General features: G+C 49.1%; 1 protein-coding gene across 1 annotated transcript in view; it reads right to left on the bottom strand.

Annotated features, from left to right (window-relative positions):
• Positions 1-21,294, bottom strand: part of GLDN (gliomedin) — a 51,960-nt gene extending 30,666 nt beyond the window's left edge. The window contains exon 1 of the mRNA XM_055132114.1: positions 20,914-21,294. Coding sequence (XP_054988089.1) covers positions 20,914-21,294 — 381 coding nt within the window. The remainder of the gene's footprint in view (positions 1-20,913) is intronic.
• Positions 21,295-21,604: the final 310 nt, after the last annotated feature.

Raw genomic sequence — 21,604 nt, 5'->3', positions numbered from 1 at the left:
AGGCAGTTTGGACTCATGAAAATGCATCTATTTCAAACCAGTGCCAAAGTGGAAGGTTTCATCAAAGGTGTTTGTTTCTCATCAGCGTGAACAGAGTTAAAAAGTGAGGAGCAGCCAATGCATGCCAGATCACAGAACCAGGTGGTGTTTGCTGGCTGCTCCCATCCCCCCTGCTCCATGTAAGCTCCCTTTACTGCCTTCCTCGAACCTTTGACTCCCAGGATGAACGGATGGACAGATGGACTCATGGAAAAAGCCAGAGCTCAGACTTGCCTGTCATCACTCAATAGCTCCGCAGTGCACGTGGCTAAGCCAGTGTGTCCTGTTAGGGGCGTCTTTGAAGGTTCCGCTGTGCTGCCTGGAACATTTGCCAATTCTGAGTCACCTTTCAGGCCTGACCTATTCTCTTGCAACTTAAATTCCATCTTCCGGTACACAATTGAATACTCTTTATGAGACTCCTTAATTATGCAGATTGCTGTTATTATGTGCATGCAGATGATTCTTTAGAAACAGCTCAAGAGGGCTGAATAATCAGCCTGCCATTGAGAGTCCAGGGACCCAAGATGCAAAGAAGGCTACGGGGGTGTGCAGGGAAGGGAGGGGCAGCTGCTTCTATAGAAGGCTCAGCCCATGGCAGAAGGGATGCTCTGGACTCATCCCTGTGAGCAGCAGGAGCTAACCTGGGGCCCAGGGCAACTAAACATTGGGGATGGCGACCTGTGACCCGCCATGCATCAGGGTTTACTGTGAGCCCAGAGGAAGGAAAGGGGCTAAGGTTGGGGTGGGGTGGGGGGAAGCTGAGGCCTCTTCTTCCTGCAAGGCCCCCAAGCCCCAGGAAGATCAGTCAAGGTCCAGGCAGTGAGGAAGCCCCGAGTTCCCATGTCCACAGCCCTGGATGGCTCTTCTGTCTGCGGGCCTCAGGACACGGCTGACTTCTACCCAGCCTTTCCCCAAAGCCGCAGCTCTAATCTGGGGTGTCTGAAACACAGGAGGGAAACCCTCCAAGAAGCATTTCTTTCCACCCACCTCCCCCTACGTGTGCCTCCAGGACTCCCAGAGCCTCATACCCCCAGTCAGACTGAGGGAGTGAAGGGCTGGGGGTAACTGCCTTGTTCCTTATGGCCGCGGGGACCCCACAGGTTCCCCAGGCCCCCAAAGCGTGGCTGAGCTGAGTAGGCGTCTTTGATACTGGTGTTATGGAAACTTGCAGTTTCCTGATTCGAGCATAAACCAACTGATTCTTCCTGAGAAATCCTCAATCCAGTCCATCCTAACCAGAGGAACATGCATGACTCATCGCAGCTCAGCTTACAACCGGATCCTAAATGAGATGCGTCAGGACAGCGGGAGGACACCAGACAGCACAACCCAATCAGCGCCTCCCCCCACAGCTATCAGCCAGCCTGGCCACTCGAAGCCCCTTCTGAGATTTCCCAGCTTCCCCAAAGAGCCCCTCAAGAGCCTAGTCCCGGGTTCTGAGGCCCCCAGTCTGCTGAGTAGGCTGCTGCAGATCCTTCACTGTTTTCCTCCTGCTCGATCTGTGTGTGTGTGTGTGTGTGTGTGTGTGTGTGTAAGAGTGTAAGTGAATGGGTAAGAATGTGTGAGTGTGTGTACTACGTGTCTGGTGTGTGAGTGTGCTGTGTCTGGTGAGTGGTTCTGTGGGTGTGGGAGTGTGCATTGTATGTGTGTCTGTAGAATGTGTGTGCTGTGTATACATGCATATGTGAGTGTATGTTGTATTCATGTGAGAATATAGTGCATGTATGTGTTGTGAGACTGTAGCCAATGTGTTGTGTTTGTATATGTGAGTGTGTCTGTGTGTTGTGTATGTGTTATCTGAGAGTATAGTGGGTATAGTATAGTGTGTTGTATGTGTTACAGATGTAGTGTACATGTGTGCGTTGCAAGTGTTGTGTATGTAGTGTATATGTGTGGTGTGTGTGTGTGTGTGTATACTGCATGTATTGGGGGATGGGAGCATCAGGGCTTTTAACTCGCTGATCCAGTTCTGGACCCCGGAAGGCTGTGCCACTCTCCAAGACTCATTCCCAGCATCCCTTGGGCTTCCGCCTTCCCGGTTCTGTGCTGCCCCTCCTCCTGCAGACAGTGCTCCCTGGCCAGTCAAGAAAAGGGAAGCCAAAAGGAATTTGCCCACTTTGCATCTTGACCTCTATTTTCCAGGTCACCAAACTGCCCCCTTTTCCACTTCCTGAAAGCTACCCTCCCCTACTTTGAGGACACAGCCCTGCCCTCTGTGGGAAACGGTTGCCTTTCTGCTCCTTGCCCCATGATCCTTCATCTGTTAAAAAAGAAAAAAAAAAGCCAAAAAAGGACCACAGGGTCCTTGCACTACACTAACTTATTAGATTACTTATTCTCTATCACTGTATCCCTGTCATCCCGTTGCTCATTGATTTGTTTGAGTGGGCACCAGTAACGTCTCCATTGTGAGACTTGTTACTGTTTTTGGCATACCAAATACACCACAGGTAGCTTGCCAGGCTCTGCCATGAGGATGGATACTCTCAGTAGCTTGCCAGGCTCTCCAAGAGGGACAGAGGAATCGAACCTGAGTCAGCCGCATGCAAAGCAAACGCCCCACCCGCTGTGCTATTGCTCCAGCCCCCCAAAGTGCAGTCTCCACATCTTTCTATATATCTATATTTTCCTTCTTTTATTAAAGTGGAGGCACATCTGGTGGTGCTCAGGGAGGACTATATGGGGTTCCAGAGACCCATTGGGGTTGGCTGCATGAAAGGCAAGTGCCCTACCTGATTTCTTATTTCTTCATCTTTCGGTATTTTCCAGCTTCCTATCATGAACATGCTAATCTAACCACCAGAAAAAAAACTCAGAAAACTCCCAGTCATTCTCTCAGCCCTTGTCTCACTCTAGTTGTAGCTTCGATATCATTTTCCCAGGAAACCCCGACACCTGTCCCTGCCTGAGACCCCATCAAGTTCTACATCAGGATGCTTCCTCATGGCCTACTCATGGGTTAGTTCCCAACAAGCTGCAAACATTTGAGGGGTAGGGAAGCATATAACTCGTTTATTTCTAAAACCCAACATGCACTGACTAAGCCTTCACTGGAAATGATAAAATGGCTATTTTCCCTCTCTCGGCATCTCATAAGGCTTCTGGCTTCAAAATGTACCTCCCGTCCTTTGGTGGGGTGGGGGGGGAGTTACCTTACATTCCTAATTTGTGTGTTAAACAGACAGTAAAAATATTTTGGCTTAGGTTCATAACGTGCAGTTTCCGGGAGGTCCAGTCATGTGGAAGTTATGCAAAGGCTGTGTGATCATTCTTCTGAGCAATTAGGGGTGCCGAATTGTGCAAAACTACCAGACAAGATAAAAGTCACAGATTCTAGCCTCCAGTAAAGAATTTCCAAGCCTGCAAAGAAAAAGGAAATACAAGCCACAATCATGGGGTTGTGGGGGAGTCAATCAAGGGAGACACACCCAGAAATAACATGATTGAAGGAAGTACCAAAGACCATGAAACCGTTATTCTACTGTATCCTAAATGTTCAAGAAGTTAGAGGCAAGACTGAACATATCAATAAAAAAAGTTAAAGTAAAACGCCCAACTCAAACTTTTAGAGATAAAAACTACCATGCCTGAGGAAAGGGATGAGATGAGACTAAGAACAGATTAGACTCTGAGAATGAAAGATGATGTGACCTTAAAATTCAAGCACTAGATGCTGGAGTGATAGTACTGTGGGTAAAACACTTTCCTTACATGTGGCCGAGCTGAGTTGGATCCCCAGTATCCCATATGGTTCCTGAACTCTGCCAGGAGTAAGCATAGCCAGGTGTAGCCCCCAAACAAAAACAATAAGCAAAAACATGAACAGATGGAGCTGAAGAGAGAGTACAGTGGATTAGGTGCTTGCTTTTCACATGGCAGACCTCCACTTCCATCCCCAGCCCCACATCTTTTCCCTGGGCACGACCAGGAATGATCCCTGAACACAGAGCCAAGAGTAATCTCTGAGCACAACTGGGTGCTCATCCCACACCCCTCCACTCCACATGTGAACACATCCTTATTGAGTGAGTTAACTGTAAGTGGTCTGGCTGGTAGGAAAAAATAATTGAAGAAATAATGGCAGCTAAATCTCCAAAATTTAATGAAAACTTCAACACCCGTCTCCAACAAACTAATGAAATCCAAAGATGGGCCAGAGTTATAGAACAGCAACTAGGGTGCTTGCCTTGCATGCAGAGACCTGGGTTCAATCCCTGGCACCACTTATAGTCCCCAAAATACCACTCTAAGGGGTCGCTGAGTAAGGAGTAAGTAAGCCAGGAGTAAGCCCTGAGCACCACTAGGTGTGGTTCCCCAAACCACAACAACAACAGCAGCAACAACAAAGAAAGAAAAAAAGAAAAAACCCAAACACATGAGACAGGAAGCAAGTGATTCTAAGGCACATCATAACAGAATCACTTAACACATGCAATTATGAGGACAATCTTAGGGTCACCAAGAGGTAGGGGACAGAGGGAGGTGTCCATGCAGAGAAGAAAAGCAGCAGGTTTCTCAATGGAAGTGACTCAAATGAGAAGACTCAAGGGAGGAAAGTACCAAGGAGAGAGAGGAAAGAAAACACTCTCGACTCGGTATCCAAATTAGTTTTCAGGAATAAAGGCAACACAGACACTTTCCAGACACGTTTATGCCCACTAGTATTGTGAGCCAACTAAAATGAGCCACTGGCTCTCCAACTGTCTGCAGAAGTACAGCTTGTCCCTCGAGGCAAGGCACAAATGCCACCTCTTTCTCAGACCCTTTTCCTCCTCACCCACTGGATTTTAATTTTCACTTCTCTTAGCATCCTTTCATCCCTTGCTTTGTGTCCTGAGTGAGGATTTGTCTTCTTCCACCCACTGGCCAAGAAATTCCTTGAGGGTTCCTTTCTCCTCCTTCTCGCCCACAAGACACACCCAGGCCACTCACCCAAGGCAGGCCCCGAGCATTCGAGCATTCATTAAACTGACTCTCGCATTACTTAGTTCCTTCAAGATTTCTTTTAAAACTCTTTCTGAGATGGTTCAAGATTGACTTACAAGTACCTCTTTATTTGTCAGCAGTTGATTAGCTGGGGGCTTGTGTTTATCAGACATGAGACAAAAATCTCCGGGGCACAAAAGGCTTGTAATAAATCATTGGCTGATTTAATTTGATCATCAGCTGATTTAATTTGGCCATTTGATAAAAGAGCTTTGGGAATTTAGTCTAGGTTTGATAAGGATTAGAAAGCCTTTGGGGCCACCCAAGACCTCCATTACTAACCACAATGCCCAAAGGGAGAGAAGGAACAGAGGAGAATGCTCTGCCAATAAGGCGGGGTGGGGAGGGGGATGGGGGGGGTGGGGAGGGGGATGGGGGGGTGGGAGGGATGATGGGGTCATCAGTGGAGAACGGGTACTGGTGGAGGGATAGATACTCAAGCTGTATATGACTGAAACACAAGCATGAGAATATGTAAACTTGTATCTGTACCCCCACGGTGATTCATTAATAAAAAATTTAAATTAAAAAAAAAAAGAAAGAAAGCCTTTGGACTGGAGCCTTCTGGAATCCAGGAGGTGACTGTTACCATCATGAAGAGCACCTCACTATTTCCTGGGTTGGCCTCTGACCCTTTCCCAGACTCAATTCTTGGCCATCCAGTGGAAAGCCGAGATTGGCAGGCCCCAAATGGAATTCCTCACACGTCCCTCCAATCCACTCTGTCTACAGCCGTGGACTCTCAGATGAGCACTCTGCTCTCTCCAAGGCTCACGCACAACACTGGACACCACTTCACTCCCTTTCCCCCTCCCATTGCTTCTTCGGGCTGTGGCAAGTTTCTTCAGCCCCACCATCAGGCAAAGTCGAGACTCTGTCCACTTACCATGTCCCCAGCCCCATCCAGCCCAAGACACGACCCACCAGCATCTGCATCTCAATGGCCTCCCAGGTCTCCATGGCCTACTCTGCCCACGCAGTCTAATCTCATCATAGTGGTCACTGAAAAGGCAGATCGGATCATGGGGTTTCACAAAGGCCAGTGCCCCAATGACAGTTGCCTTCAAAGCCCTACAAGAACTGGTTCCCTTGCTCATCTTCACCCAGTGATCCTCCAACCTCTAATCTTCTTTCCCACTCCTGCTCCAGGTTCTGCAGATGACCCTCAGCCCTCTCTGAGTGACATACAGGGTCTCCCTCATCTCCTTCAAGCTTTTGCTCCATGACATCTTCTCACTGGGAGCCTCAATCCCCAACCTAATTAAAGACATTGTCTGTTTCCCCCACCCTCATCCTCATCCCTGGTTCACCATTCTCTAAAGGGTTCATGTTTCCAGAACACTATCTGGATGGAGCCCACTCTGGCAAACATCCTATTCCGATAGGGCTAAGGAAGAGATAGATGGTCAGTGAAAGAATGGACGTCTGACTTACACTGGTGCTCTTATCACCTTCTCAAAGAGTCATGCATTGATTCACCAACTATACATCTGTCTGGTCCCAATAAACTCTACCTTCAATAGCCTAGAGATATGCTAGGCAATTTCTAGATTTGGGAAATCAAACTTTATGATGTTCACACAACTTTGAAATCATTTCCATGATGTCAGTTCCCATTTTTCTCAGACGATAACCCCAAATTTAAGTGATGCATGATGTACTGATGTACTGTAGAGATAGATGGTCAGTGAAAGAATGGACATCTGATTTACAGTGGTGCTCTTATCAGCTTCTCAAAGAGTTATGCATTGATTCACCAACTACACAGCTGTCTGGTCCCAATAAACTCTACCTTCAACAGCCTAGAGATATTCTAGACGATGTCCTCTAGATTTGGGAAATCAAACTCTATGATGTTCACACAACTTTAAAATCATTTCCATGATGTCATGACCCACTTTTCTCAGACGATAACCCCAAGTTTAAGTGATGCATGATGTACTGATATACTGTAGTACTCATCTCTCTCAGGCCTCATTTACTCGGTTTTGTTTTGGTCTGCCCATGAGGACAGAGATTCACACGCTCCCTCACATGCACTCGGCTGCGCCTGGAATATAGCCAGAAGTGAGTAACTGCAGCTCAAATGAATGAGTGACCTGACTGGGGGCGGGGGTGAGGTGTGTGTGGCAGCGGGGGTGTTGGTGTTGGTGGAGGGTTCGGGCCTTTGAATCCATCTTACCAAGACCTGGTCCCAGCTCCTCTTGGTGGAGACATGAATTCCCAGGAAGGGGTTTTTTTTTTCAACATGATCCAGAACTCACCTCCCAAACTCCACTTGAGAAATGGGCAGATGGCAAAACCTTAAGCTTGCACTCACTGAGCTGTGGAGGAATTTGAATACCTTTCCTGAGGTATAGCAAAGAATGTGTTACCTTGAAGAGACAAGGTAACACATTCAAGACCATAACTATACACAAACAAAGTTTTTATATGTGATGCAGAAGGGGCTTGGGGAGGGAGAGCTGAGTGCTCTGAAGTGGGCTGAGAGCCACTTGTCTCTCTCAGGCCTCTAATGGAGCTTTCTGAAAAGGGAATGCAGACAGCATAGTCTCTCACTAACCCTTAATAAGACATTCTGAGTTCATATTGTTCTCTTTGAAAAGTGTCTTCAGATAATTTTAGATATATATTTTTTAAAACCTTAGTGTTCCCTTCATCCTATTAATCAGAAAAGTACACAAAAACCATGGCTAAAGTAATTTGCCCGATGCTGGGGGAATGGACAAAGAATAAAACCATTATCCCAAGACTGTCTGGGACATTCTCTCCGGGGATACACACAGCAAAAACATTTGTCAAGATGTTTTGTTATCCTCCTCTCTGCTCAGCCCTCTCCGCCAGGGCACTAATTGCTCCAGAAGCTGTCTGGGCAAGGTCCTCTGGAATCAAGCGAGTTACTCACACAGCAAAACAACTTAATGTTTTCAGAACATGGGCTGGATGGGACCTGTTCTGACAAATATTCCCTTCGGATGGGGTTGAGGAAGATGGTCAGTGAACGAATGGATTCACCTGAATACCCATTGGCGATGGGTGAAAATATTTGGAAATTAAAGTATCATTAACTTCTCCAGAGCCAACAAGCAAAACACAGTTCTTTCTTTGGGACTCATCAACCAGATGTAGAGCTCTTGGAGATACTTGTCCAGAAGTATTTGTGTTTGGCCCAGTCATAAAAGATTTGAAACTAATTGGCTGGAGCAATAGTATAGTCGGGAGGACTCTAGCCTTGCATGTGGCTGATTTACTTTGACCAGGCACCCCGTATAGTTCCTCAAGAATTGCCAGATGTAAACCCTAAGGTCAGAGTTAGGAGTAAATCCTGATAACTGCTGGGTGTGGCCCAAGAACCAAAAAAAAGGTGGGGAGGGTGGAATTTATACGTAGAGTCATCTTAAAACCTGTCCTTACTTTGGTAGGTTCTTCTCATTCTATTTCTGTTCTGTTTACAAGGCTTCAACATTCCCTGAAGTTCAGAAAGAAAGCATTTAGAAAATTCTAAAATATCCAGGATAAGCCAACATATATCAAATGTTAGGCACCATGCAAAGAAAAAAAAAAGGCTATCACTGTTTTTTTTTTTCTTTTTGGGTCACACCAGTGATGCACTGCTGGTTACTGCTGGCTTTTCTTTTCCCCCAGCTTTTTGGGTCACACCCAGAGGCAGGTTACTCCTGCCTCTGCACTCAGGAATTTCTCCTGTCGGTGCTTAGGGGACCATATGGGATGCTGGGAATCAAACCCGGGTCAGTCACGTGCAAGGCAAATGCCCTACCCGCTGTGCTATTGCTCCAACCCCTTACTCATGGCTTTGTACTCATGAATTATCCCCGGTGGTACTCAGGGGACCATATGGGATGCTGGGAATCAAACCTGGGTCAGCCGCGTGCAAGGCAAATACCCTACTCACTGTGCTATCACTCCAACCCCCTCCTACTGTTTCATAAGGAGGAAGGAACTGAGACACAGAGAGGTTGAGTGGCCAGTCAGAGGCCATACAGCTACGGGGGAGCCATGAGTACACACAGTATAATTCTGTGCTTATTATAAAAGATCTGGGCACTGGCTTCTACTATTCAGACCCAAAAAGACCTTTCTCCTGAAGAAGACAAGTTCTTGGAGATAGAATGTTTTCTTTTTCTGGAATACTTCTTCCTCCCTCAGTTTCCCTTCCCTAATCCCCCTTCTATTTTAGCTCTCGTTCAGAGCCAATACAAATTCAGCCTATTTACTCCTCAGCTGACACACTCGGGGCTTCCTCTTTTCTGTTCATGATGCCAGGGTCTTTCTCAGTGTCACAGTGTTGGAAGGATCTGGAACAGCACCCTTTTTCTTATAACCAATAGTTACTAAGTACAATGCACAACTGTATTAAGTACAATTCTTTTCTTTTCTTTTCTTTTCTTTTGTTTTGTTTTTGGGCCACATTCAATGGATGTTCAGAGCTTACTCCGGCTCTGTGCTCAGAATTATCTCTGGTGGGCTCAGAGACCATATGCTGGGGATCAAATCTGGGTGAGTTACAAGCAAGGCAAGCACCATCTGTGTGGGCTACAGGCAAGGCAAGCACTCTACCAGCTCTCCAGCCTCACCAAGTTCATTCCTTTTTTAAAAAAAATTTTATTAGTGAATCACAATGAGGTACAGTTACAGACTTACAAACTTTTGTGCTTGTGTTTCAGGCATACAATGGTCGAGTGCCCATCCCTCTACCAGTGCCCATTCTCCACCACCAATGGTCCCAGCATCCCTCCCACCACCCCCATCCCATTCCACCCTCCCAACCTCTGTGGCAGGGCATTCCCTTTTGTTCTCTCTCTCTTTTTGGGTGTTGTGGTTTGCAACAGAGGCATTGAGTGGCCATTGTTTTCAATCTATAGACTACATTCGGCACACATCTCCCAACTGGAGCGTGTCCTCCCAACACCCTTTATTTGGTGTTCCCTTCTCGAACTGAGCTGTTCTTTCCCCCAGCATGTGAGGCCAGCTTCCAAGTCATGGGGCAAACCTCATGGTCCTTATTTCTACTATTTTTGGATGTTAGTCTTCTACTCTGTTACTTTATATTCAACAGATGAGTGCAATCTTTCTATGTCTGTCCCTCTCTTTCTGACTAATTTCACTTAACATGATACTTTCCATGTTGATCTACTTGTATGCAAATTTCATGACTTCATCTTTTCTAACAGCCTTATAGTATTCCATTGTGTAGATGTACCAAAGTTTCTTTAACCAGTCATCTGTTCTAGGGCACTTGGGTTTTTTCCAGATTTTGGCTATTGTAAGCAGTGCAGCAATGAACATACAAGTACAGATGTCATTTCTACTATACTTTTTTGCCTTTCTGGGATATATTCCCAGAAGTGGTATTGCTGGGTCAAATGGGAGTTCAACTTTTAATTTTTTGAGAATGGCCCAAAAGGGCTGAACCAGTCGGCATTCCCACCAGCAGTGAAGGAGAGTCCCTTTCTCCCCACATCCGCAAGAATGGACTACTGTCCTTTTTTTTTTTTTCTTTTTGGGTCACACCCAGCGATGCACAGGGGTTACTCCTGGCTCTGCACCCAGGAATTACCCCTGGTGGTGCTCAGGGGACCATATGGGATACTGGGAATCGAACCCGGGTCGGCCACATGCAAGGCAAATGCCCTACCCGCTGTGCTATCGCTCCAGCCCCAAATAGACTACTGTCTTGCCTGAACAAATACAGTAATTCCTCACTTCCTTCTTGCCCTGGGCTCTGCTGCCAGGCTTTCCTGCACTGTCTGGCCAGGCCCTCTCCTCACGACTTCCACCAGACCACCAGGCCTTGCAGATTCATTCTCAAGTTCCCCAAACTGGAAATTCAAGACTCTCTCAGACCTAGTTCTCCCGGGCTCTCTTCTCACCCAAACTCGCTGTGGAAAAGCACTCTCAGCTTCCTGCTCTCCCAGCTTCCTCGTGCTACCACTTTCCTTCCCAATCCTAGACCTCAAGTTACTACCCACACTGGGAACATTTGTCCTCCCAAATCTCACCGGCCCGCCATGGCCCTTTCCAAGTACTGTCTCCTCATGAAACTGTCCTTCACCTCTTCACTATGGGCTCGTGTTCTCTCAACTGCCTTGATGCTCCTCGTACACCTCATTGCAGATTGGTCTTCTAAGGGCCAGAGTGATGATGCAGTGGGTAGGGCAACTTCCAGAAGTACCTCCCATGCCCTGGGGGTGGAGGGGGGAGTTTGGTCCTCTAAAGCAGCGTTTCTCAAACTTCTGTCACCTGGGGTCCCCTCCCGACCCTGTTTCTCTCCTGTAATCCCTCACCCACTTGACTTTAGCTGTGGCCCACCCGCTGAGAGATGTCCATATAGCCCCCAATTGAGAAGTGATGCTCTAAAGAGCTTCTTTCCTTTCAGAGGCACTGATTTCAGGTCTGCGAGCATTTTCTAGATTAGGAGGGCATTTTCTGCCTTCTAGTGAGAAGAAGCCCAGACTCACCATTAAGGTAGTGGAAGCCTGGGGGATTAGTTTGCTACTGTTAAGCTCTTCGTGGCTAAGTTGGGTACAGTCATTCACAATGCACTACACAGCTACTTAGTTTCTACATACAGCCCAGGTAGAGCCCCCAATACTCCCAGCACTCTGGTGAACATGATTTTTTTTTCCATCTACCACTCTGAGTGGCAGATGAGATGACTCTATGTGCATTCAGAACAAATCCCACAAATTGCACCTTCAATGGTCTTCCAAGGGCCTCTAGTTTTTTTTTTTTCTTTTTTCTTTTTTGCTTTTTGGGTCACACCTGGCAATGCACAGGAATTACTCCTGGCGGTGCTCAGGGGACCATATGGGATGCTGGGAATCAAACCCGGGTTGGCCGCGTGCAAGGCAAACGCCCTACCCACTGTGCTATCGCTACAGCCCCAAGGGCCTCTAGTTTTAACTCTACCTTTGGGTACAGATTCTGATTGCTGTGTATCTTGTTAAATTAGAAGCAAATTGTATGGACTTAAAACTTGGCATTGGTAAGACCTAAAGGGCCTCATAAAAGCAAAGGATGGGCTGACAAATGCTCCCTTTGTGGTCAAATCACCACCACTGCAAAGTGCAGTTTGTTTCACACAAAGTGACCTTTAGGGTGGAGATAAAATGCATGTAAATTAAGCTTGAATGTCAAGGAGAGCTTTGGCCAAGGATTTCTTAAGGGGGGCTAGGGGGTGGTGAGGAAGTAGGGAGGGGACTTGAGGAATGTGGAGAGAAAAGAAATGTCTATTTTTCTTTAAGATGAGTGCGATTTGTCAAATCATCTCAATTTCCCCAAATGAAAGCGTTTGAATAGTGTTTTCAGGACTACCATAATTACAGGAGTACTCAGAAGCTAACACGGAACCATCAGAGGAGTGTGGACAATCTGTGTGTCTGGCTGTAAACCTTAACATCAGTGACCCTATGGAAGAGGAACTCTGGAGAGCTTGGGCCCCCAGGTACTGCCAGGAGTCAGCCTTGAGCACTGCTGGATATAACCCAAACCCTCACCCACTTGCAAATAAAAAAATCCATTTTATCCATTGCATTATGAGAGTGAAGGTGGAAAGCGCAGGGGAGATGGGCACTTCAACGGGCGAGCTCAGCAGGCGGTCCCCATGGCCCTCCCCTCTGCTGCTTTTGGCCGAGACTTGAAGCTGCATCATAGTTTCAGAGCCAGGGGCAGGTCCACATAGTCCCCCACTGTTCATGCAGTCAACACAAGTACCTGTTCTCCTAGGTCCCAGAGCACAGGCTTTGGTTCCTGTTTTTCACACAGAGCCTTATTGGCCTCGACAGCGCTCCCTCCCTGCCCACCGACTGCTTTACTGACACATGTGCGCCACCTGAGCCAATGATGTCAGTGTCCAAAGGCTATTCTAGGGGGTCAGCTCGCCCTGGCTTGAGACGAGGCCCCGGGACAGGACCGAACTGGGTTTCGGGGTGGCTCCCTGCTGGCCACACTAGATGTCACCTTAGAGGAAAGTGTTCTTTAAGTTTGTTTCTACCTTTCGCTGTCAACCAAAAAAGACTCCTACATGCAAACAAGCCACAGGGTGTGGGATGTGGCACCCCAGTGTCTGTCTACAAATGTGGCTATGAATCCATCCATTTCCCCAGCTCTGCTTGGAGTGTTGCAGGGGAGGGTAAGGCTCCCATAGTGTGTCTCTCCCACTTCCTGTCTTCCTGGCTTGATGTCGCATCAAGAACTGCTCTAGACAAGCAGTGGGGAACCGTGCGGTTTAAGTGTTAAGGGGAATGTCTCTCTCTTTTAATGTCTCTCTCTTTTAAAAGAACAGATGAAGCTCAACGGCTCACATCTTGTTGTCGTTTTGGGGACCACTCCCTGCAGTGCTCAGGGGCGACTCCCAGCAATGTCCAGAGATTATGCCTGGTATGGAACAGAGCAGCATGTGCGCAAGGTAAGTATCTTAAGTCTTGTGCTATCTCTTTAGCCCAGAACAGACAGAGTCTGCAACAAGACCTGGTTTGGGTTAAAAGTTGTCTAATGGGAGAGACTCGTCAGTGAATCCCGGAAGACGGCAGCTTGCCAGAGATCTCTCCAGACCCTGTGTCGAGCCGATTCCAACAGGGCAACTCAGATGGAACCGTTCCCTCTCCGCCCACTCCAAATGAGCCCCCGGTGGCCATTAACCTCCAGTAGCAAAACCCAGGTACACGGGAGCAGAGACTGAAGATGCCAGGCCACATGGTGATAGCAGGGACAGGCCACCCCTTCCCCTCTCCCTGTCTGCTTGGGGGCCTGGCTGCCACGCCCATGAATTACCTCCCAGGTGTCATCTTAGCGCATTCACAGCCTTGGTCCAGAGACTCCCAAATGAGTCTCAAAATGGACTAGCTCCCTACAGAGATGTCTCTGGACCCCAAACATTTACATATTTAGAATTCCAGGGGTGTGCGACTGCAAAAGCAGCCACGTGACTTCTCCTGATATTCATAATAAGCAATAGAAAATAAAGTAGCTAGCATCTGCCTGTGGCAGGCAGGCTTGAATGGTGGTGGGAAAATTCAAAATAATGGTGGTGGGGAGGTGTAAGGGTGGTAAGATTGGTGTTGAAATATTAAATGTAATCAATTAATGTGAAAAACCCTCACTGTCACTGTCACTGCCATCCCGTTGTTTGTCGATTTACTCGAGCAGACACCAGTAACATCTCTATTACACTCAGCCCTGAGATTTCAGCAGCCTCTCCTTACTCGTATTTCCCAATGATTGGAGGCTCTTTCAGGGTCAGGGGAATGAGACCTATTACTGTTTTTTGCATATAGAATATGCCACAGGTAGAGTAGCTTGCCAGGCTCTGCCATGTGGGCAGGATACTCTTGGTAGCTTGCCGGGCTCTCCGAGAGGTATGTATATATTTGTTACTGTATTTGGAATATGAATAAGCCATGGGGAGCTTGCCAGGCTCTCCCAAGTGGGCAATAGACTCTCAGTAGCTTGTCAAATTCTCCAATATGGAGAACTAGGCTATTAAAGGGAGAACTAGGTGCTTCCAGGAGCTTGTTTTTATAGTCTCTGGATGTTGGCCGTTGATGGGATCACATGGCACCAGGGGCAAAACCTTATGAAAAACCTTATGAAGATAAAATTTAAAAATTAAAAAAAAAGCTGTCTAATGGGTAGGTACAAAAGGAGAATAGGGCAAGATTATAGATACGGTCTGAAAGAAAGGGAATGATCAATATGGAATGCCCTGAGGTTGGCCCGGGTGGCATTTGTGTCAGCTACCCAGCTGTGCAGTTACCTTGGGAGAGCAGCCACGGAGGCCATGAAAGCAAAGGGGCAAACATGGAGCCCACAGTGGCTTTATTTATGGCACAGTGGGGAGGGTGTTTGCCTTGCACACGGCTGAGCCGGGTTCGATTCCTTCGTCCCTGTCGGAGAGCCCGGCAAGCTACCGAGAGTATCCCGCCCGCACAGCAGAGGTGCCTGCTTGAGCAAATCGATGAACTACGGGACGACAGTGCTACAGTGCTACCGAAGTTTGACCTAATTTCCACGTGGCATGGCACACTACTCCCCCGAGACTCTCTTCTAAACGCGTGTTGGTGAAAATCATTCTCTACCCAGGATCCACACGCAGACACGGTGCAGGCTAGTTGGGGCCCCTGGCCGCTGACCCCTGGCTTTCGTACCTTCTGTGTAAGTAACTCAGACCCGAGGGAGGGAGCAGGAAGTCGGCCCTGACCCAGGCCATTTCAGGGGTTCCAAGAAAAACAGAGCACCCAAGGCAACAGACGCAATGGCTATTGGTAGTCTAGCCCACCCCGCCCCCCCACCCCGAGGATGATTTAGAGTTCCACTCACTTCCGTCTCGCTCACTGCTGCGTCCTGGGAAACTGCACTGTCGGCAGCAGTGGCACCCTGATGCCAAGCAGAGCCAGACTCTCCTCCTTGAGAGCGGCCCACAGAATGGGTGCACAGGCTTCCAATGCCAGGGATGGGTGGAGATGACTGTCAGAAGCAGCCAACAAAACCAAACCCAGGGGGCTCGAGAGAGAATCCGGCGGGGAAGGCACTTGCACGTGGCTCAGGTCTAACCACTGAGCATTGCCAGGTGTGACCCCCCACCCCCAAATAAATAAAAGCAAAACAAAATCCAAACTCAAACCGAACACGAGGGAAGAAGCCCTACTCAATCATCGCAACCAAAGGCGGCCCAGCAGCTGTAACCCTTTCAGAACAGGGCTGGGGAAGCACTCCAGGGTCTCAGGCTAGTAGAATGATGCCATTTGTGTTCTGAAGCACTCAGATTTTCTGAGGAGATGGCCTCCACCTGAGCATGGATGTAGCTCAGCCCTGAAAATGTCATTGTTGTTTTCCCCACACCTGGTGGCGGCCCACCTACACACTTACAAAGGAAAATTCTGTTGCCAATATTTAAAAGCCCGGAGATGAGGCTGGAGCGATAGTACAGTGGGTAGAGCATTTGCCTTGCACGCGGCCAACCCAGGTTCAATTCCCAGCATCCCATATGATCCTCTGAGCACTGCCAGGAGTAATTTCTGAGTGTAAAGCCAGGAGTAACCCCTGTGCATCGCCAAATGTGACCCAAAAAGCCAAAATAACTAAATAAATAAAAGCCCGGAGATTATACCGAAAAGTCACTCTTTGACTGCAGCTCACTGAACTCTTTACACCAACAATACACATGAGCTAACCCCTCAGAGCACTGTGAGCTCTGGACCTCAGGGACACAGCTCCCACCCCCTACTGTCAGAAAACTCCCTGTGACCCTCAGCACATGAAATTTCCACTCACAGTCACACATTTCAGTTCCAAAGTCAAAATAAGGCACACAGCCACAAGGTGCAAATGTAGTATCCAAATATCCTGACTGTTGGATTCTCTGCTATAATTTGCCCATTATAGAGATTAAAACTGAATTCACTCATGTGTTCATCTAGCAAGTTTAGTCTTCCTTCCTTCCTTCCTTCCTTCCTTCCTTCCTTCCTTCCTTCCTTCCTTCCTTCCTTCCTTCCTTCCTTCCTTCCTTCCTTCCTTCCTTCCTTCCTTCCTTCCTTCCTTCCTTCCTTCCTTCCTTCCCTTGCTTAACTTTAACTCCTGGCTCCATTTGGAGTTCCTCAAGGGGTGCATGGTAAGAAGTGAGCCTAGACTGGGATGGGGGAGGAGGGGACCTGAAGAAGGGGCGAGAGAGCAGGAGAAGCAGCAGGGCCAAGCCAGAACAGAAGCAGCATCTCTTGCAGGGCTTCCTGGCAGAAGGCTCGCTATACTGCACAAACTCACTGGAGCCCAGGGGCCCTTTTATTACTTTTCTCCAAAGCACTGACTCGCTTGGAAAGAATTATGTGCTTGGGACATACCGAGCTCCCTGCACTTAACGACTCGCTCCCGCAGTCCTTAATGACTACATTCACAGTTGGCCGACAAGTATTTTCTGCTCAGGAGCTGCTAGCCAGAATAGCCATACCAATGGATATTCAGAACCTGGAAGCATCTGTTAGCCAGAGGAGGCTCATCTTGGAGAAACGAACCATTCAGGGGTGGGGGGCATCTATCTTGGGCCCATGCCCAGTGGTGTTCAGGGGTGACTCCCAGCTTGGTGCTCAGGGGTTTGAAAAGCAGACATAAGAGTCGACATAGAGCTTATTTCTTTGTTCCCAGATGTCTACGGACATAATAAGGCCTGGGGATAGGAGGGTTCCTCCACCCCTCCCCCATTCCACCTACTCCAGCAGCATCTGAAAAGCGGAGGGGACAGAGGCTTCATCCGAAACAGTGCATTCCACATTTCTAACTAGACAGTTTCTCTTAGTGACCCTCATGTTTGTTTGTTTGGGGAACACACCCAGCGATGCTCAGGGATTACTCCTGGCTCTGAGCTCAAGAATTACTCCTGGAGGTCTCAGGGATGCCTGGGATCAAACCCAGTTTGGCCACATGCAAGGAGAGCGCCCTGCCCCCCTTTTCTAGGGGCTTTTCTGCTAGAGAATTTTCTTTCTTAAAATGTGTTTCCTTGTGGGTACACCAAGACAAAAGAGGAGACTCTTTAGTAGGACCAATACTGTTAGAAGAAAGAGAAAGACTTTACAGCAAGAAAAGTGGCTGCTCTGTGCAAAGCACAGCCCAGGGGTATGAAGCGAGAAGCTAGTGGAGCCTGCGGTGGGGGCATTGGGGTACGACTGAGGCAGCAGCAATGCTCAAAGCTCCCCTCTGATGCCCCTGACGCCTTTTGAGTGCACATACCAGAAGCATGCAGCTCAAAGTGCTGGTCTAGTGATGGCAGAGTAGTAGCCCTGGAGGCTGAGAAAACGCGGTCTCAGGCTCCAGAACCCCTCCACAGAGCCTGCGAGCACTCACGAGAATGGTGATTGAGAGGTTCCTCCAAGCATTGTTTCAAACTTGCCAAAGGCAGGCCTAGACCATGGGGACGGGTGTAAATTGGAGCTAAGGGTGTGTTAAAATCAGGAAATTAAACTAAAAACACAAGGGGGAAAATAACACAAAGAAGAATGGGATTTACTGTGCCCTGTTCCCAGAACAAAGGAACTTGTAGCGTCTATTTTCAGGATAGGGTTTGAGTAACTTCGCCACGTCTGAGTTGCGGCTTGGGTCAGGATGCACGCTTCACTGACTACTATTTATTCTTGCTTCTGTGACCTGCTTGCTTGCTTAGTGAAATTCAGGGTAGGGCATTTGCCTTGCACGCAGTCAACCCAGATTCGATTCCTCTGTCCCTCTCAGAGAACCTGGCAAGCTACCGAGAGTATCCCGCCCGCATAGCAGAGCCTGGCAAGCTACCTGTGACGTATTCAATATGCCAAAAACAGTAACAAGTCTCACAATGGAGACGTTACTGGTGCCCACTCGAGCAAACTGATGAGCAACAGATGACAGTGCTACAGTGCTACAGTGCTATATGACCTTACCTTTTGTTCTCAGAATTGCCTATCTCATCCAGGCTGGGCTTGAGTGGGCAGTCACTGGCCAGCTAATAAACGCTCCTTAATTTGAGACAAAACTCTTAATTCTGTGGAACATTTTTGGGGGTGTCTGCTTAGCCTATATCAGGGGCTTTTTAGGACTGCAGAGTTCAGAGGTTACAGCCCCCCTAATTATCTGGGTGGGCCCTGGAACCTGCATTTTATGATGTTCCTAGGGGTCATTCCTAATTCTATTGTTTGAGAAAATATCCCCGGGGGGAAAAGGCAGCAATATAATGACTATCTTCTCCTGGTCCGCATGCACAGACCTCCTCACCTTTACCCCTTCACCCTACTCCCTCATGTGGACGTGGGCCAGTGGGAACCTCTGAAGGCTTAAGCCTGGCAATGCTGCATCTGTCTGTCCTCTGACAGGGCGGGCAGTGGAAGCTCACAATGGCTGAAACGTGAGTTTCTCCATTCTCCTGGGTTAGACAATTTGCACATGAAAGTCTCTCCTTAGAAACAATATTACATTAAAAATTTAAGTAAGAAACAAGATGAGATTAAAAATTAAGTCTTAGATCTTAGATTCAAGATCAGGGAGTTGGTTCCTGGGATGGAGTCTATGAGTTGCAGGCCCAAGGCCCAGAGTTTAATGCCCAGAACTGCGTGTTCCCCAACACCTGAGTTGGGCTCTGGTGGCCACGAAGCATGGCTCAGAATGGCCGCCTGCATCCCACCTTTCCCGAGCACCAGGCCATACACTGCTGTGCCCCCCAGACCCATGAGTACCTCTTGCAAAACTCCTAAAACTAACTAAAAAAACAAACTAAAATGTCAATGTTCAGAGGTACCTCTGGAGAAGTTTCTCAAAAAAAAAAAAAAAAAAAACCCTCAACAGACACAGTAAGAAAACAAGAGAGGAAGCTAGTTCCTCTAAGATGTCTACAACTTATACAGGTCTTTTATTTGGTTTGTTTTGGGTTTTTGAGCCACTCCAGGCTATGCTCAGAGATCATTCCTGGCCAGGCTAGGGGGGAACCTTATGGGGTGTAAGGGATTGAACCTGAGTCCACCATGTGCAAGGCAAGTGCCCTACCTGCTGTACTGTCTCTCTAGCCTGAAGTCTTTTGTTGTTACTGTTGCTTGTTTGCTTAAATTTTTGCTTAGGCCAAGATTTTTCAAATGACAACAAGAGTGAAAACGAAGCCAGGACTGTAAAATTTGATCTCTGTCAGAAGGTGTCTGAAACGGATAGTCCTTCATTACCACTTTAAAATGCATTTCAGCCCAAATAAGAATTAAAGAGCTTCAACTGCAGAAGCCATAAGTGAATCTGTGTCTGAATGCCCAGGATCCTGCAATTTGCTCACGGGGACAGCACTGGCATCTTCCTTGTTATGAAGTGAAAGATGGGGACAGTGCAATGGGGAGCTTCAGTCTAAATGTAACTGCAAGGTAACTATGGAGTAAACCCAGCAAAGGCAAATGACTTAAACCAGGAAAGAAGATATTTGAAATGTTGCTTTAAAGATTTTTTTTTACTTTCTTGGGGTGGGAATGGGGCTGGGGGCTGGGGGCCAACGCAGGCCAAGGTCCTTTCAGAATGTAAAAAACTGTGGATTCTCCCAACATGCATGAGCTGGATTAGTGGCCCTGGGCACAGCAGCGTCATAGAGCCCATAACACCAGAGTCTCAGCTTTAACTTGGAATGTTTGGAAAATAGCTTTGTAGGGCTCGCTCCCGGTCTCAACCACGTCCGACACAGGAACAGCCTTCTCAGCACCCAGGTCCCAGGTAATAAAAATTAGGGCTGATTGTCTGCAGGTAACGGTATCAACTGGATGGGCCACCTCGGGATGGAGATCCTATGCTGTGAAACGCCAGACCACGGATTTAGGCGGCCAAGGAGAGTGTCTTTGCTCTTTCAGGATTGCTCTCTGTCCTTGGATGCGGCTGAGTTCTGGGGTTGCCGGGTGCCAGGAGTAAAGTAGCTTTAAAGGCATTCTGCCATAGGCGAAGGGGAAGATGGCTTTGCTCGTTCAATCCTGAGCACAACCTTATTCTCCCCGGAGCACCGAGCCGGGAGTAGCCCCTAGCACTTTGGGGTGTGGCCCCCAAACTAAGCGAGAGAAGAGAAACCCTTCCTGCGCACAGCAGGCTCAGCTCCACCCGAGAGAGTTTGCAGCCTGAGCCGCCTGTGGATTTCACGCGGGCCTACGCAGCCCCTTTACACATACCAAGTCAACTCTTTGTCACCACCGCCACCACCAAAATGAAAATGAAGTTAAAAAATAAACTTCTGCTTATGCCCTTCATTCACTTGCAGCCCCAAAGGTGGGAAACCACTTGCAACGCCTCCCGCCCCGTGTCAGAGAGAGGGGGGCACTGGCTCCAGGCTCAGGGGCTGGCCCAGGAGAGGTGCGGGGGGCCCTGTGGGGCGGGAGGGGGCCCCTCTGGGCCTACCGGCACCATGGAGTAGGTCATCATCATCAGCATGTCGTGGCTCTCGGCGCGGACGTGCGGCGCGGGCTCCCCGGCGTGGCTGCGCCTGTTGCGCGCGGCGGCGCCCGCGGGCTCCGGGCCGGGTGCGGGCGCCCGGCGCGGCTCACGGCTCAGCTCGGCCAGGAAGGCGCGCAGGGCGCTGTCCTCGCGCTGCTCCCGGCCCCGCTGCGCCTCGAGAGCCCGTAGCGACGCGCTCAGCCCGCGCCACTGGCACAGCGCGAACACGGTGCCCGCGGCGTTGAGCGCCGACAGCAGGGCCAGCGCCGCCAGCGCCCCGCGCAGCCCCCAGCCCGCGCCTCCCGGGCCACCGCCTCCCGGGCCACCGCCGCCGCCGCGGGCCATGCTCGGAGCGCGCCGCGTCCCGCTCGGGTCGCCTTTATATGCCCGCCCGGGGCCAGCCGTGGGCTGCTGGCGGCGGCGCTCTGAGTCACCCGCCTGGGGACTCAGCGGGCAGTTGGTGGCGGCGCCCGAGCTGCCCGGAGGACGGGGCGGGGGCTGGGGGCAGACGCTGGCAGAGAAGTGAGCGGAGATGCGCGCTGGAGGGCAGGGCGCCCGCCCCGGGCCCGGGCACGGCGAGTCAGAGGAGGAGGAGAGCAGGCATTTTTAAGGGTCCGAGGAGCCGTGCATTCCGTGCCCACCGCCCCGCGCCCCG

The sequence above is a fragment of the Sorex araneus genome, chromosome 3, assembly GCF_027595985.1.
Source record: "Sorex araneus isolate mSorAra2 chromosome 3, mSorAra2.pri, whole genome shotgun sequence".
Lineage (NCBI taxonomy): Eukaryota > Metazoa > Chordata > Mammalia > Eulipotyphla > Soricidae > Sorex > Sorex araneus.
Note: the sequence above shows the minus strand (reverse complement) of the source record. Positions and strands in the feature narration are given on the sequence as shown.